This window comes from Coccinella septempunctata, chromosome 4, assembly GCF_907165205.1.
Source record: "Coccinella septempunctata chromosome 4, icCocSept1.1, whole genome shotgun sequence".
NCBI classification, from domain to species: domain Eukaryota; kingdom Metazoa; phylum Arthropoda; class Insecta; order Coleoptera; family Coccinellidae; genus Coccinella; species Coccinella septempunctata.
The window spans coordinates 5578508-5593440 of record NC_058192.1 but is presented as its reverse complement, the minus strand read 5'-3'; the positions used below and the strand labels follow the sequence as shown (position 1 = coordinate 5593440).

Here is a 14933-nt window from a genome sequence, read left to right as displayed (position 1 = left end):
TATTATCCGCAATCTCATAATTGGTAGAAGAACATTCAATCTCAACAGATGCGCATGCACCATTTTGTTCCTCACCGCACTGAACTCTCAAAAAATAGAATTGATATTTCTTGTGACACTCAATCCGTCAGATTATACAAAATGAATACTACCCCTTTTTTTAAATATATCGAGAGTAGAGATAGAGATACACAGACTAAGAGCCAGTTTTTCAATGAATTTTTGTTTTGCCCTCATTCTAAAACCTTCGTTAATTCTTATTAAAATGAAACTGAAGGAAGCTTTGATATTAAAGGGGCATTTTGATTATGAAACTGGCCGTTACTGTTGTCCTCTAGTTCCAGATTTTCGAAAATTTAGAGAGAACACATTCTCAAAAGCATATTTTTCACCACGTGACTTCAATTCTATCGATCTCGCATTGAATTTCATGTCGTAAAATGATATGGGATGGAAATTTTATTCACCGATTTTGTTCGGAAAAAACTACTTACATTCTCTAAGTACTACAATTTGTTCAACATTTTGTTTCAATCCTTTCTTCTGTGTTGATATTTTTCCATTCAGGTACATGGAAGAAAATTAAGTACCGAATTTCCAGATGACAAAGGAAAAGAAGATGTGATTTCATGACGATATATTGCAAAAATAATCTTTTCAATAAATTAAAATTACACTCACAACTTCACAAAAACAGTGGGGAAATGGCAACAGAAAAACTTCATATTTTATAAAAAAGAAATATCATCAACATCCGTTGACATACTGACTCAATAATACTCTGAAATGAGTCAGATAAGAAATATTTCTAACATTTAAAAAAGTACATGAATACAAAAAATAAATTCAGCAGTATTTATCTACAGATGAATATTTACAATACTATGGGTATTTTTCAGAACAGTCACCTATTCCGCAGCAGAGAACGTCAACGTAAATAGCTATTATATTAATATTGGTGTAGTGATACTTTTTTTGAATATAAGTACAAAATTTCAATTCACTGAAATGCAAAACGGTATCAAGAATTGCATAGGGTAATAATACTGCAAGAACAGAGTATAATACTTCATATCTGTTGCGAAATAATGAGAAAGCCTTCCTTCAGTTCTTCTGTATAAAACTATATTCCTCAACTATAGGGTTCGGATACAAAGAATTTGTCATTTTTGCATCTTCGTTATATATTTCATACTTGATAGTTTCCATCGGGCTACTCTTTTCATCTGTGGAGCTTGTGGAGTTGGGTCCAGCATATTTTGGCCTGTGTAACAGAATCGTGGTGTTATTTATCTTCTTCTTTTTATTCTTCCTTCTTCTCTTCGGCCTTGAAGGTATGATTGGGGCATCATTCTGGTTCGCCAAGCCCAAATCCCCAGAATATTCTTTCAGATTTGCTGGGACATCCCTGATCTCATTATTGATAAGCAAAATATCGTTCGAATGTTTGTCTGGGTCCTCTATCCTCCTTATTACTTTGGATTTCGTATGGCAAATGTAAGGTTTACTCTCCAAGCAAGGCCTCGTATTCCACCTACGAATACATGGTAATTTTTAATTCATTCAGTCGAATGCGGTCATCAATTTTTTTCTAAATGGCGATTTAAAATTCGAATGAATCACTATGCAATCACATCACGTACAAGCTTGGTATGAAATCACCATTCTTAGTTGCACAATCTTGTAGAGATGTAGTATAGAGAGATTTCTCTCAGGACAAGAAAGTTCGTTGATTTTTGATTAATTTCTGAAACATACGTCACTGGAAACTATTGATTTGAATTTCAATTCAAATTCTCTTTCAGAAATACTATGATATTGCGAAAAACATTATGTGTGCTTTGGATCATACATTCTAATATTGTTTACATTTGTTCGAATTGGTCCCTAAAAAATAGCGTCAAAGCTATGATGATTAAACAATTGAAAAATTCGAAATCGGCCATTTCTTAAAACGACACGTATACTAATTCATAAGAAAAATCATGCATACATGTCTGAGAAGCATTAATAAAATTTGAAGCACTTACTCATATTTCACAGCCGGGTCCATAATAATACAGTGCCACTTCTGACTTTCTGTGAAATTCTGCGAATGAAATCCTTGATAAATGAGGGGTTTACCAGTTGTGGCCCAAAGCCATTTCATCTTCTTCCAGTTATACATTCCACCTATCCATCTTTCATGAATAGCTGAAAAAATTATCAACAAAGTAAAATTTTCCGTTTTGACCCCATTGAGTTTGAAAAGAACGAAATATATTATTGGATAATCGTAATTTATTGATTTTCAACTGACTTCATTTATCGGTTCAGTGTCAATTAAATCGCTCATTACTAGTACAAATACTTCCAACAATATCAGATATCCATAACCATCTTTATGTGGTCACTCCCAGGACATATTTCAATTTTAATTAAGGAATAATTCACGAGTTTACTCTATTCAAATTATACCATATAACGATGAAAATGCATGAATATTTCGAGAATGAAAGATTTATAGAGCTGCATGGAGAAAGCCGTAGTCTACATATGGCGTTATTAGAGAAAGAACCATTGCAACAACTTGGTCAATGAAATCTCTGTACTAGTAGTTGTAAATAATACATGAAATTCAAAAGAAATATAAATTTGAATACTCAATAAAAATAATAATATACGAATACATGTATGTACATACATAAATATTGAATATTCAAATGGGATAAGGATTATGCATGTTTGTACGCATGTAGTAAAAGACTATTATTATTCGCCAATAAGTGAATGAATATCTCACGAAAAATTTTCTTCACAAAATACAAAAATGAATAGTTGCGAAAAATAGGGAGTTTTTTTAGTGTACCTATTGATTTACAACCCGTATATGTAGATCACAATCCCAAAAAATAATCTTCTTGGATATTTATGATTTGAATTTAAAGACGCTTCACAAGAGCGGTTCACTATGAACTATTTAATCACTTTTCTTGTTTATTCTATCGGCGAATGAACCTCTAATCGCTATCTCCATACAGTTTCAACAACGATCATAAGGATTATGCAAATCAGTGCCTTATGACCATCCGATTACTGTACCGATCGTGATTTGAGTATTAAATATTCCTTATAGTTTAAATATCACATCAATCTGTGGAAAAGAGTCAGGAGGAATTAAAGGTGTATTTAATTGATTTTAATGAGGTAGCATAAAAAACAAACTGAAGGTCGAAGAAATAGGTAAGTTTCTGAATGAAAAATTGAAAAATCTACCTGAGAAGTGCGGAGAACATATAATTTTATTATTACAGCATTTTAAAATCCACTACCATCATTGTAGTACGCCAAAATTATACATTCGACAAGGAAAATAGTATATTTTCCATGAATTGCTTAATAAAAAAGAGTTTTCCCTCACCATGTGTTGGTCTACTCAAAATTTTCCTTATCCTCCTATCCTGATTTGCAGTCTTGATTATAGCTATACTACTCTGTTTGTCTTGGCACTTGTGTATAGCTTGCTGCCATGTAGCAGAGTTTTTACTGAAGAAATAACACCTCCTTCCAACTCTCACGAAGTGTTTTGGGCAGACGTAAGTCTTTTTTACTGGTGCAACAGAATTCGTGCTATTTTGGGCAATAACCGCTGTGAATTATTGATATAATATTAATATGCAGGGTTAGCTACTCTTCTTAGATGTTTCTATAGAATTGAACACTCTTATACTGAAAGATTTTACTAATTTAGGGATAGGATGGTTAGATAGGATGAGATATAATGGAATATATTCCTACCTGTGAATATCGATAATATAATGAGGGCACCCTTCATCGTATCACATGGAAATTTCAATTAACTCGCCAGACCTTCTTAGAACTCTACCTTTCAAAATATACACCATTACCGGGGGTTGTTCAAGGGCAAACTGAAAAAGAGTTGAAGTTAGTGTGAATCTTGAAAAGTGATGATGATCAGAGGGAATATGAAGAGCCTCGGATTTTTTTATGGTGACTTTTATCGGCTGATTGGTCATTCACAATCGTTTATTCGCTGCTCAAAGAGTACTTAGGAAGAGGAGAATGTTCTTAATACCCATAAGGATGAATACCTTCCCCACCTGGATCAATCAGTCTAACTGTAAAACGTAATTTTTAAAGAAATCTATCTACATGCGCTTTTAAAATCACATTGCCATGGAAATTACAGGTTTGCTTGCTTTCAAAATGGGAAGTACTCAAGATGAGGCGGTACCTCTGGGCATTTTAATTCGAGGGTGTATTATCAATTATACATCAGCCGAATCAGCTTGTTTCCCATGCACTCTTGAATGCAACTTTGTGTTCCGGGTAATTTACAATTTTCATCAACTCGCCAACTATCTTGATGAAGATTTAGTAGAATGATACCTAAATCCTATATCATAACATAACATTCCTCAAATTCGTTTATTATTTTTCCCAATCTTCATCAGCAAAAGTTGACGGTTTTCGTATATGAATGAATCCTTTTATTTTTAGTATTGAACTCCGAGCAGGTATGTTTGAATGTCAAACCCATTAATTTGCTGTCAACCCAACTATTCATTCAGGAAAATGGGACAAGGAATCTGCTTCGATTTTATTTCTATTTTCAATCTATACCCTTAAGAACGTGGTTCATTAGTAATCTGTATAAGAATAGAATAGTTAACATTCATTGTCAAATTTGTAAGAGTTGAAATCAACCAATTAATCTCCCCCTCCCACATGTATGAAACTCCAGAATGATGTTGACTAAACGACAACAATATTCATGAGAGAATTTCATAAAAAATGTGTTTCTCTTTTCATTTGTAAACTCAACTCAGACTTACTTACAATATACTGAATAGAATATGTGAATTGACGGATTTTTTTCGGGAAAGTTTTACACAATACAACTACATATATATATATGAATATATATTTTCAAGAGGCTAATTCATGAAATTTCTCCAATTGGAAGATACACCATTCGACAAGTACCTAATATTTCATCCGAACACAACACGATAAATCATTTATATTCAACCTTGGGGATATATTACATCTATCTCAGATTAATTAGATTCAATAAAAGTGACACTTTCCTGAGACAAATGCCGAATAGAAGGGATAAGTAATAAGATCAGCTGAAATAATATTTATGACTTTAAGTAGATGTGATTTATTGATGGAACCTCATCATCTGGATCGTTTGAGAATGATTCGGAATGGCGTAATACTAAATTCGAAAACTGGGATGTCTGAGATCTGCAGAACTCTACATCAAATCAATAAATAGCTAACCTTGTGATGAATGAATTGATTCTGATTGTTTCCGGTAAAATACCGCCTTCAACAGTTAACAAAATCAATTTATTCAGACGAACTGATTGAGGTTCACCAATCAATAAGTAACATCCTGAGGGTAATCTTGAAAATAAATAAGGAGTCAATTGATCGATCGATTGTTGAAGTGGATGCTCAATCGATTTGGAGTGTGGGAATTGTTTGCAATTAACCCATTTTTAATGAGCATATATTGGACCTCATATTGTATCACAGGAGGGAGGAGTTAAGATGAAGAAACAACTATTATGTTCGCAATGATGACTTCATCCCAAAATTATTTTTAATGTCGAAAAACAAAAGGAGTTTCCAATGAGAGTTTCACTTATTCATAAGCTATCTGTTTTATGTATAGCAATAAAAATTATTCGTTCTATAATAGGGTTGAAATGGATTCATCTACTGGTCCTCTCAAATTCATCTCATATAAGCTTTTATTATCAATTGATGGTATTTATAAAGATGTGCTTATTGGGGGAATGGAGATGATTAATGAAACATAAAATTTTGTATTCGTTTCTGACTGTGGATATTCTGTGGTGACATCATATAACACTTTTTGGGATTCCTTGGAACTATGCACTCAGAAAAGTATTCTGTGAGTTCTTTATTGGCTTTCTTATATTCGATTTCAATCGAACTCGATAGAAATTTGTCTCTCAAATGGTTTTTCAAATAACAAACTCTTTTTCAAGAACTCGTTAGATTCTCCAAACTGCTATTATTCCATTAAAAAAAAACGGAGTATAAAAATCGTTAGGTATTGTACACATCTGAAAAATTTAAACCACTAGTACTCATTTCAATCTCGCTAATAAAATGATTCTCTGAATAAATATTTCAAAATGTTCAAACTCAAATATCAATTTGAGCATATTATGCTGAATTTAAACTATCAATTATCCAGGATTTCTCCACCATTTTGAGCTCGCTGGAATGAATAATCATCACTCAAATTAGAAGACAACCGTAAGTACAGTTATTCAACCAGATCAAACTTATGAATAGTAAAACAAACTTGTTTGTGGTATCTATTTTCACAAATTCGGGATTATTGAAAAAACACATCGTCCGATGAGAGGTTACTGTAGATGAGCGAACTGGTTTTCAAATATTTCAGTAAAAACTTTTATTTTTCCACCTTTCACACCTGTTTGTCTCCTGTTGAATAATTTGGCTCCATTTATCATTGTGACATTCGAAGGATGATATCATTAGTAGTAATGTGTTATCAAATTCCGCTTAAATAATGGAAAGAAGAAAAATTCTGTATGCATTAACAGTGATCCAATGATTTCAAGCATTCCTATGAATAGAATATTTTCCTAATATATAAGAGGTACAAGCGTTGCGAACGTAAAAATACTGAGTCGTTAGCAAATTCTTATTCGTGGAATAGAAAAAGATAAGGAATGAAATCAAGAGAATACTAGCATTTTCCAGATTCGTTGAAATTGAATAAATGGACTTATGTTACTTCAGAAATCAAATCTCTAGAGTAAAGCACTAAGTTACTCTTACTCATTCAGAGAATTGATGACGACAATGTGTCAAATTCGATTGATACAGACGACAATATTTGTGTTGGCAATCGAAGTGTTAAATATTCTATTGGAACCTATATAGTGTATAGAGTCATTCGGGGCAACTGTGCGCACTTTTGCCTTTCAAGCCATACCCTGTTTCAAATGTTGAAGCTAGGAAAATTAAAACATATTCATAAGATAGAGAATTTTCTAATCTATAAGAAAACATCAAAAAGCAAACAAACACAAACGTTTTCTTTCCGCAAAAAAGAATTTAATAGAGAAAGTCGCAGTGCGTACACATGCCCCGTATTGCGGGTAAGTGTGCGCACCCTCACGGGGTAAGTGAACGCAGTGCTTAGTGAACCACACAATCAAAACAAATTACAAAATGATGTCATCACATTGTTACAATATTAGAGAAATGCTGTTTATTGTCAATACAGAAGCGCTTTTTTACAAGCAGAGCATTATTGTTCGTGCCACAATTCTTGGTGAACACAACACTTGATACATTCCCCTGTTGGTGGCTCTTCATATTTTTCTGAACAAATAGGACAATATTGATCGAGTCTTAACCAAGAAAATCAACAATGTCATAATTTATTCCTCACAGAAGTAATGTCCATATAATGAATCTATGCGCACACTTACCCGCGCACACTTTCCCCAAAAAGCCAGAATTTGAATTGACGTTCTTATAGAGTTGAGCAGCTAAGAGAACCTAAAATTTTTTAATATATATTTAGATTAATATGCCCATGATCGAATAAAATATTGTTTAACACTGAGGGACTCGGAACTTGGACCTGGCAGAATTTGCAGAGATGCTAAAAATTAACAAGAAAACTAGTGAATTTGATTGATTGCAAATAAAATGTTAAAGAAACGTGGCACGGCGCACTCCTATGAAAAACTAATATGGCGATTCTGCGCCCTTGCTTCACCCAAATGAACCCCTCTTTCATACATTGCATAGTCGAGATATACGCACTGCGCACACTTACCCACTGCGCTCAGTTACCCCGAATGACTCTATGCATATTTTAGGAATGAGATATTTCTCTCCTTTTAGTCAGTTTCAGTTTGATTTTCAGAGAGTACAGATCCAACTTCGTTAAATTAAGTATACGAATCGTTCAAAGTGCGTTTCATTGAAGAAAAACCTATCCTGAACCAATAGTTTCATTTGCCAAATATGTATCTATATGCAGCTACATATGTTCAGGCATTCAAATCTTTTCATTCCTCCTTTTAATAAAGGAATCAAATTTAGATGTGAAGTTCAAATTGGGTTCAAATGTTAAATACCAATTAACAGACCATTATGGTAACTAAGATCGAATAAAGTCATTGACACTTATATACAGTTGGGTATAGATTTCGAACTATCGATAAACAAGAATATGTTCCGAATGGTTCTTGGGAAGTAGATCAATCTATTTCATTGCTTCAAGTTCACAATTCAAGTGAAAACTGTAATTTCTTAAGATTTCGCAATATTGCATTTCATTCCATAAATTTTATTTTTAACCCATGATCCACTAGAGAAGATATGTTGACTACGAAATAATGACCCATCACAAACAAGTTATGTATTTGTATCTTTTAATCAGCATAGAAGAAGACAAAATCGTTGTTTACAATGTTTATAAAACTTTCAAATTATATATGATCGCGAAATTTCTCGATTTCTTCTAATGAGCTGTCTTCTGCTAGGTCCTTGGAGATTCCAGAATTTTATTAGCATTTAATGTGGGCGTTGATGATTTATCACGAATATTTTAAAATATACATTCCTAGGTGAATGTGATATCTCATCCTTAAAAATGAAGAAGTCTTCGTTGAACATGAAAGGTGATGATATCTTGAAGCGAATATCTTAAGAATATAATGAAAAAATTTTGCAATTTCATTCATCTCCCAGAAACAGATTGATGAAAGAAAAACTATCTAAGAAGTATCAACTTATTTTTTCGTAACTCACAAGGTTTCCAATTCACCTCAAATGTAGCACAATTTTAGGGCTCCATTTCATGAATGAAAGCGAATAGCGATTCTCAAATTGATCTTCACTTGCTTGCCCTTTCAAGAATTGCAGTAAGATGCAAATTGAAACCAAGGCCGAAAGCAGTAATGGAAATTACCCATTAATGAGCTGCTTAGAGACTGATCTTCATTATTTTATGCAGAACTTGATGAAAGTAATTTAGTAATTAGAAATATATACATGGTAATATGTATTGAGAGTTTTTTACATTCCTCAATACGTCTCATACGTATCAAGCTTTCAAAATTGTTATTTCCGTACACTCGTTAACGAATACTGTTTTTGAATTTATGTTTTCACTTCTTCATCTGAAAACCCCTTCAGAATAGCTCTTTCATGCGTTGAGTGAAGAAAGGCATTCTTGGAAGCTGTTAAAATAGTTTATGGTCTACTTGTGGAGTAAAAGTTCAGAAGGCGATCTTTGGGTTCAGTCGTTATTTCGGCTTTTATGTGTTTATGCAATTTGAATTTCAATGAATCTCTGAACAGGGTCCACAAATTCAAACCGCAATAATTTGTCCAGTCGATAAAGGGAGGTCATCTTGGGATCCTTTTCAATTCTGCAGGAACTCGTCGGAATGCGAATATTGATTTATAACATGAATCAGGCATTAAAAAAGAAGCTTGGTAAAAATCTTCTTACCTACTCTATGTTCCGCTATATGTGAATTGGACGAAAGAGGGAAAAGAATCATTGATATTCCTACAAAGTGAATTTATGCTGAAATACCAATAATTAAATGTTTTCACTTGACAAAGGTTACTACATTACATGCGTTTTTCGGCAACAATACAATTCTTGTGGATAAACATCGGTTTTAACGTTTTATATCTAGTAATTTTTGAAACTCAGTGAATGTCATAAAATATCGACTATCCTTACTCCAAATAAGTTGTTTCTCATCAACTATTGGATTCTCAATAATGAAACAAAAAATGAATTCTGGCGCAGAGTATGGCGACAAAGTCCAATGTGACAAAAATGTGTTTAGGTTTGCAGCAAATATTAATGTTGTCCCTCAATGGCAACCGTTTGAAAAAAATTGCGAACGTATCGAAAAATTCTTCGTGTAACTCTATGAACGCTTGAACTTGTTCTGTTGTGCATGCACATTTTGAAGATTATATTCTAAAGTTCACATTTTGTATACCTAAAGATAAAACTGACAGCACCTTATCCGAATAACTATTACAGACTCTCAGCGAAAACCATTATATCGAATGGTGAGTTGTGTCTTTGACGAAAGTACAGTGTGTTTCATTTGGGAAGGTCACTGGATTTTGTGACGTAATCATAGAGCAAAATTAAAGAGTGATCCATCAGTAGAAAGTATTTTTTCAAGGGATTTCGAAATGTGTCATCTACGAAAATAATTTGTTCAATCCCTCGATTATGTTCAATGTTGAAAAACCATAGTTCGAAGAAGGAAATATTTCATTTAAAAAATAATAAACATTGATGATCATTCTGCTACTCTGCCAAAAGCAAAATATCGCTTCAGCACCCACAACATCAACTACCAATCCTTTTCCTGTGATTCTACTATCTTCGTCGTGATCAAGAACCAACTGTAGGAAATATGGAGTAAATTACATGGTGATACCGGTTAACGTGAGTCATATTCCCTTTTGTGGATGCCCAGACAGTCACACAATGCAGGTTGGATCCATAAACCTATTAATACGTCTTTCTGCATATAATATCGACTGGAGTTACATGTTTGAGCGAGCGTAGGTTATAAAACGAAACCCTTCATCTTCTCAAAAATGTATGGAAATAATGAAATTCGAAACTAAACGATCAATTAATTGATATGGCGATTTAGTATACCTAAATCTGAGAAAATTAAGACAAATTAGTCTTGTACATACAGAGAAATGGGTAGAGCCTTCACAACCTAAATGCATTTTAACTTTGCGGTATTTTTACAACCTCGGCCGAAGTTGTTTTTGCCTGGTAGACCTTTCGTAAAATCAACACAGGGTTGTATTAAGGACAACTTTCTCCAGAACGGTGGAGGATTGCAGTCAGAATAATTCAGTATACACTGAAATGAAATTATTCTTCATTAATACCAACTTTCTCTGAAAAACAGCAGTAGCGATTGTTTCTTGAAAGTTCCTTTGTTGACCCATATTCAACTGCCATGAATTCTAAACGAGCAATCATAAAATTCGTTACTTTTCGCTCATATAATCGGTATATCGGCATCAGACAATATCCAGTCTTACTGGCATTAAATATAGTGATGATGAATGAGAATTTTTCAGTAGCTGCTAACATAAACGAGTGGATACTAGAATCATAGCATGGTGAATATTATCTCATACAAGTTTATTATCATTGAGTATTAATACTCAATCTAAATGGTATTCAGTCGAGTCCATAAGTAAGTAAAATTATCCACCCGTGAAAAAATTTGGCTTTATAGTTCATATTGTCAGTCATCTTCAAATATTTCTCAACACTCCATCCGATAGGTTAGGTTGATGATTAATAGTTCTGTTTGTTTCTATTGTCAAACAGGAGGAAAGAGTAATCTCTGCTACTGTCAAGTTTTCATCGCATGATTTCAATGCTGTAATGTTTATATGCCGCCACTTAATCAGATTTTAAATACTCATATTCCTACTTTCATGAATTTCGGAATATTGAAGTATACAAAGCAGTCTGTTTTTCGTTTCCTCTTGAATTTTGAAATCTGGGCTATATAGCGTGTGCGATATCGAATTATAACATAGGTTCTTTCAGTTTCCCATATAAAAACAAACTTAGCACCGGAAACTTAGCCCGAATGATTCCAAGTGATGTGTGATGTATCTCTATAATAATATTTAGAATCAATTCATATATTTCGGAAAAACATATCCTTCAACTTTCATATTTGTCTATGGTTATAGTTTCCTGTGATTTTCCGCATTGCTCGTCATAAAAACGCGTTTGAAGGAACGTTTCCAATACTACCATACGCACTGAAGGACAAACTGAAAATAATTTTATTATTACCGTAAAATTACCAACGATATTTAGTTTCAAGACTTTCAAGGCGGATGATTACACAATGTTGCTTTTAAAATTAATGATTCCATATAATATTTTCGCCAAGAGCGTATGAAATGAGTAGGTATCAAATATTTCTTACCGTTTAACTGTTTGGCAAGAAATTTTGTTTGGACACGTACGTATATAGTATCCTAACAAACAAGAAAAAAGTTTTCACGTTTTTGGGAATAGTCCAAAGGCAATTCTGAGCTTCCTTTCATTCTCAATGGTCAAAAAATTAAATTTTCTCCAGAAAGTCCACTTTATGTTTTAAATACGTTGATGAAGGGCATAAAAGGGTCCCTATACAATTCTTCAACAAACTTGGCTACCCGAAAATCAAGAGATCGATTGATTTAAAAAAATTTAAAGCTACTGCCGAATCAGTTTCCTTCATAAGAACTTTTTCCAGTCTCATCTGGAATTGAAAAAAATATTCGAAAAAATATCTAGTTAGAAATTATATCTTCAATGGTGTAAACACGCAAAAGATACCAAGTACACAGTCCATATAAAGTAGAGTATCCTATTTTTCTAGCAAAATTAATTTATCTAGGAACAAAATGAATTTCTCATGAAAAGTGTACCTAATCCTTGTAACAATTTCTTATCTGATAAGCGTAAGTTCATCATTTGATTTTTTCCGAAAATTATTTGCAGGACCATTCAACCGAGATAATATGAGAAAACGATTCATTTAAATATTGTTACCTATAAAAGTGTCGTAAAAGTTGATACGTGAATGTGAAGAAAAATCAATTCTGAACTGAATTTCAATTGATACTTCTCATAAGTTGCCAAATTCTCAGTGATTTTAGAATCATATTTCATTTTGGACCCAAACCAACTCGATTACTGACTCGAGCGTGTTTGTACTTGCTATATACCATTGAAACAAATAGGACAATTACCTTACCCAACGTCATCATTCGTAACAATACGAACGATAATTATAATCATGTTACTACTCAAGATATTATTCTGGATTTATTCAGCACTTCAAACTACTAGTAGGACCGAGTAGAATGTTCAATTCGGTAACCAATTTTTTTTAATATCTATATTCTAGTTAATCGAATTAGTACTCGGATAAACAGAGTCACTAAATAATAATCTTTACTCTATCTTAACTATTATTCGTAATTTTACTATTCGCGAGATAATGCCTAATGCTCATTCGATTATTTAATATTCCGTGGGATTTTAAAAGATTATAAGCTGATAAAATTTAATAGTTGAAAACTGAAGCACCAAAATACTCAATGAGGAAGTATTGGCCTTATCTTTGAATTTTGAAAAGCATCAAAACATTCTCACTTTAGATAAACAGATGAAGATTAGGAAATAATTTGACTTCACAAGTCGAGGGAATTTGATAAAAAATGCCTAGGAAAAATATTTTTCTCCTTCTCTTGCTTTATACATGCGATCATTCATACAATGGACACTTTCCATTGATGTATAGTTTTCTCTATATAACAGGAAATCAAAATGAAGGCTTTCTAAACCAACAAAAGCAAGAAGAAATTTCTGTCAATTTCCTGCAGAGTTTTTAGGTGTTGAGTGTTGTTCAATTAGGTATCAGAATATTCAATATTAAACACTCGAATGCGAAATAATTTATAATATCAGGATCAATATTTCGTCTCCTGCGAACAAAATGATATCATGGTTCTTAATCATTCTTGCGTCTATAATAATTCACAAGTGGTGATTTATCGAACTGGTGAAATATCATTCCAGATAAATCAGAGAATGTTTACCGAAATCGTCCATTATTATAATCCATGGAAAATAATTTGCAAGTCAAATTCCACTGAAAGGAAAATAGAAGATTTGCAGGAAGTTATTTAATCTGATAATCCCTAACTTCAAAAGGACCTCTCGGGATCATGAATATAACTTATTCATGCATTCTATTGATGAGTTTCTGAAGTTCCTTTCGTTTCCTTTTCATGAAAAGATTCTAGCCAATCTGTGTTGAATGAAAATGACTATGAAAATTCAGGAATCTATACTTTATTGACATTTGGAATGATAATATTAAAACATGCTTGCGGATGCATTGATCCAATACACCTAATTTCCATAGAAAAAATTTCATGATGTGAAGAGGAAAATTCAATTCTCACCTTCCGAAGCTTTCTGTCAAAAAAATTCCCATCCAGAAACCATTCTCAATTCACATCAAACGTATCTATAATCGAAGAAATTCGATATGGATCTAACATGCATTTCCTCAAGTGCAAAAACACAATTTTCACACGGAGATAAAAATAGAATGTGAGCTAATAGTGGATTGTAGGTTAACAATCATATCAATTCTCGTATTTCTATTTGAATGAATGAAATTTACAATGAGCATCAAGGAGTGACTAGAATATTGAATTTTTGAAGAGCGCGGAAATTTTATATACATTTTTGTGGTAAAATACTTATTAATTTAATATTTTTTTCTCAGATACAATAAACGGTTGAATCTTGAGTATTTTTGAGTGAGAATTATTTGAAAATTATCGAAAATCAAGAATTGGAATGAATGCTAATTAACTATTTCGAATATATCGAAAATAAAAGGTGTATCATTCGGCCAGGACAGAATTTTCAGAAAATAAACTATTTCTCACCTATTTTCCGAACGAAAACGTCGAAACTGGGCACGTTCGAAAATTGTGATCCGAATCGAACCTTCAGAATCTGATATGGGGCTCTTGATTCAATTTGACCGCTAACTATTTCAATCACTGCCGCGAATGTTTTACCGGCGCGGGCTTACGACTCTTACGAGAAGCACAATTCGTGAACTGAACCGAACTAAAAGTAAACCACGCTGGTGAAGCGAAAAATTCCCGTAGACTGGCAGGCTGCAAGTCTTGAACGGGACATCAGGAGACTGCGATTTGAATACTTGCCATTTCTAAAACGTTATGATTTTTCATTCATGTAAACAGGTCGAATAAGAAGCATGGATCAAGAGTCAACA

The 14933-nt window shown here is 33.1% G+C and overlaps 1 protein-coding gene across 1 annotated transcript; it reads right to left on the bottom strand.

The window, feature by feature from the left end:
* Positions 1–622: 622 nt before the first annotated feature.
* On the bottom strand, positions 623–14849 carry LOC123312059. The gene is made up of 5 exons (XM_044896253.1): positions 14578–14849; positions 3778–3908; positions 3401–3628; positions 2031–2193; positions 623–1534 (listed from the first exon to the last, which is right to left on the bottom strand). The coding sequence occupies exons 2-5, from the start codon at positions 3812–3814 to the stop codon at positions 1105–1107; spliced, it is 858 nt and encodes a 285-aa protein (XP_044752188.1). The 5' UTR covers positions 3815–3908; positions 14578–14849; the 3' UTR covers positions 623–1104.
* Positions 14850–14933: the final 84 nt, after the last annotated feature.

Coding starts and splice junctions, on each gene's coding strand:
- LOC123312059 (XM_044896253.1), bottom strand. CDS start 3,814: ATGAAGGGTGCCCTCATTATATTATCGATATTCACAG. Junction 3,629..3,777: donor TATATTATCGATATTCACAG/GTAGGAATATAT, acceptor AATAATTCACAG/CGGTTATTGCCCAAAATAGC. Junction 2,194..3,400: donor TTTGAGTAGACCAACACATG/GTGAGGGAAAAC, acceptor TAATTTTTTCAG/CTATTCATGAAAGATGGATA.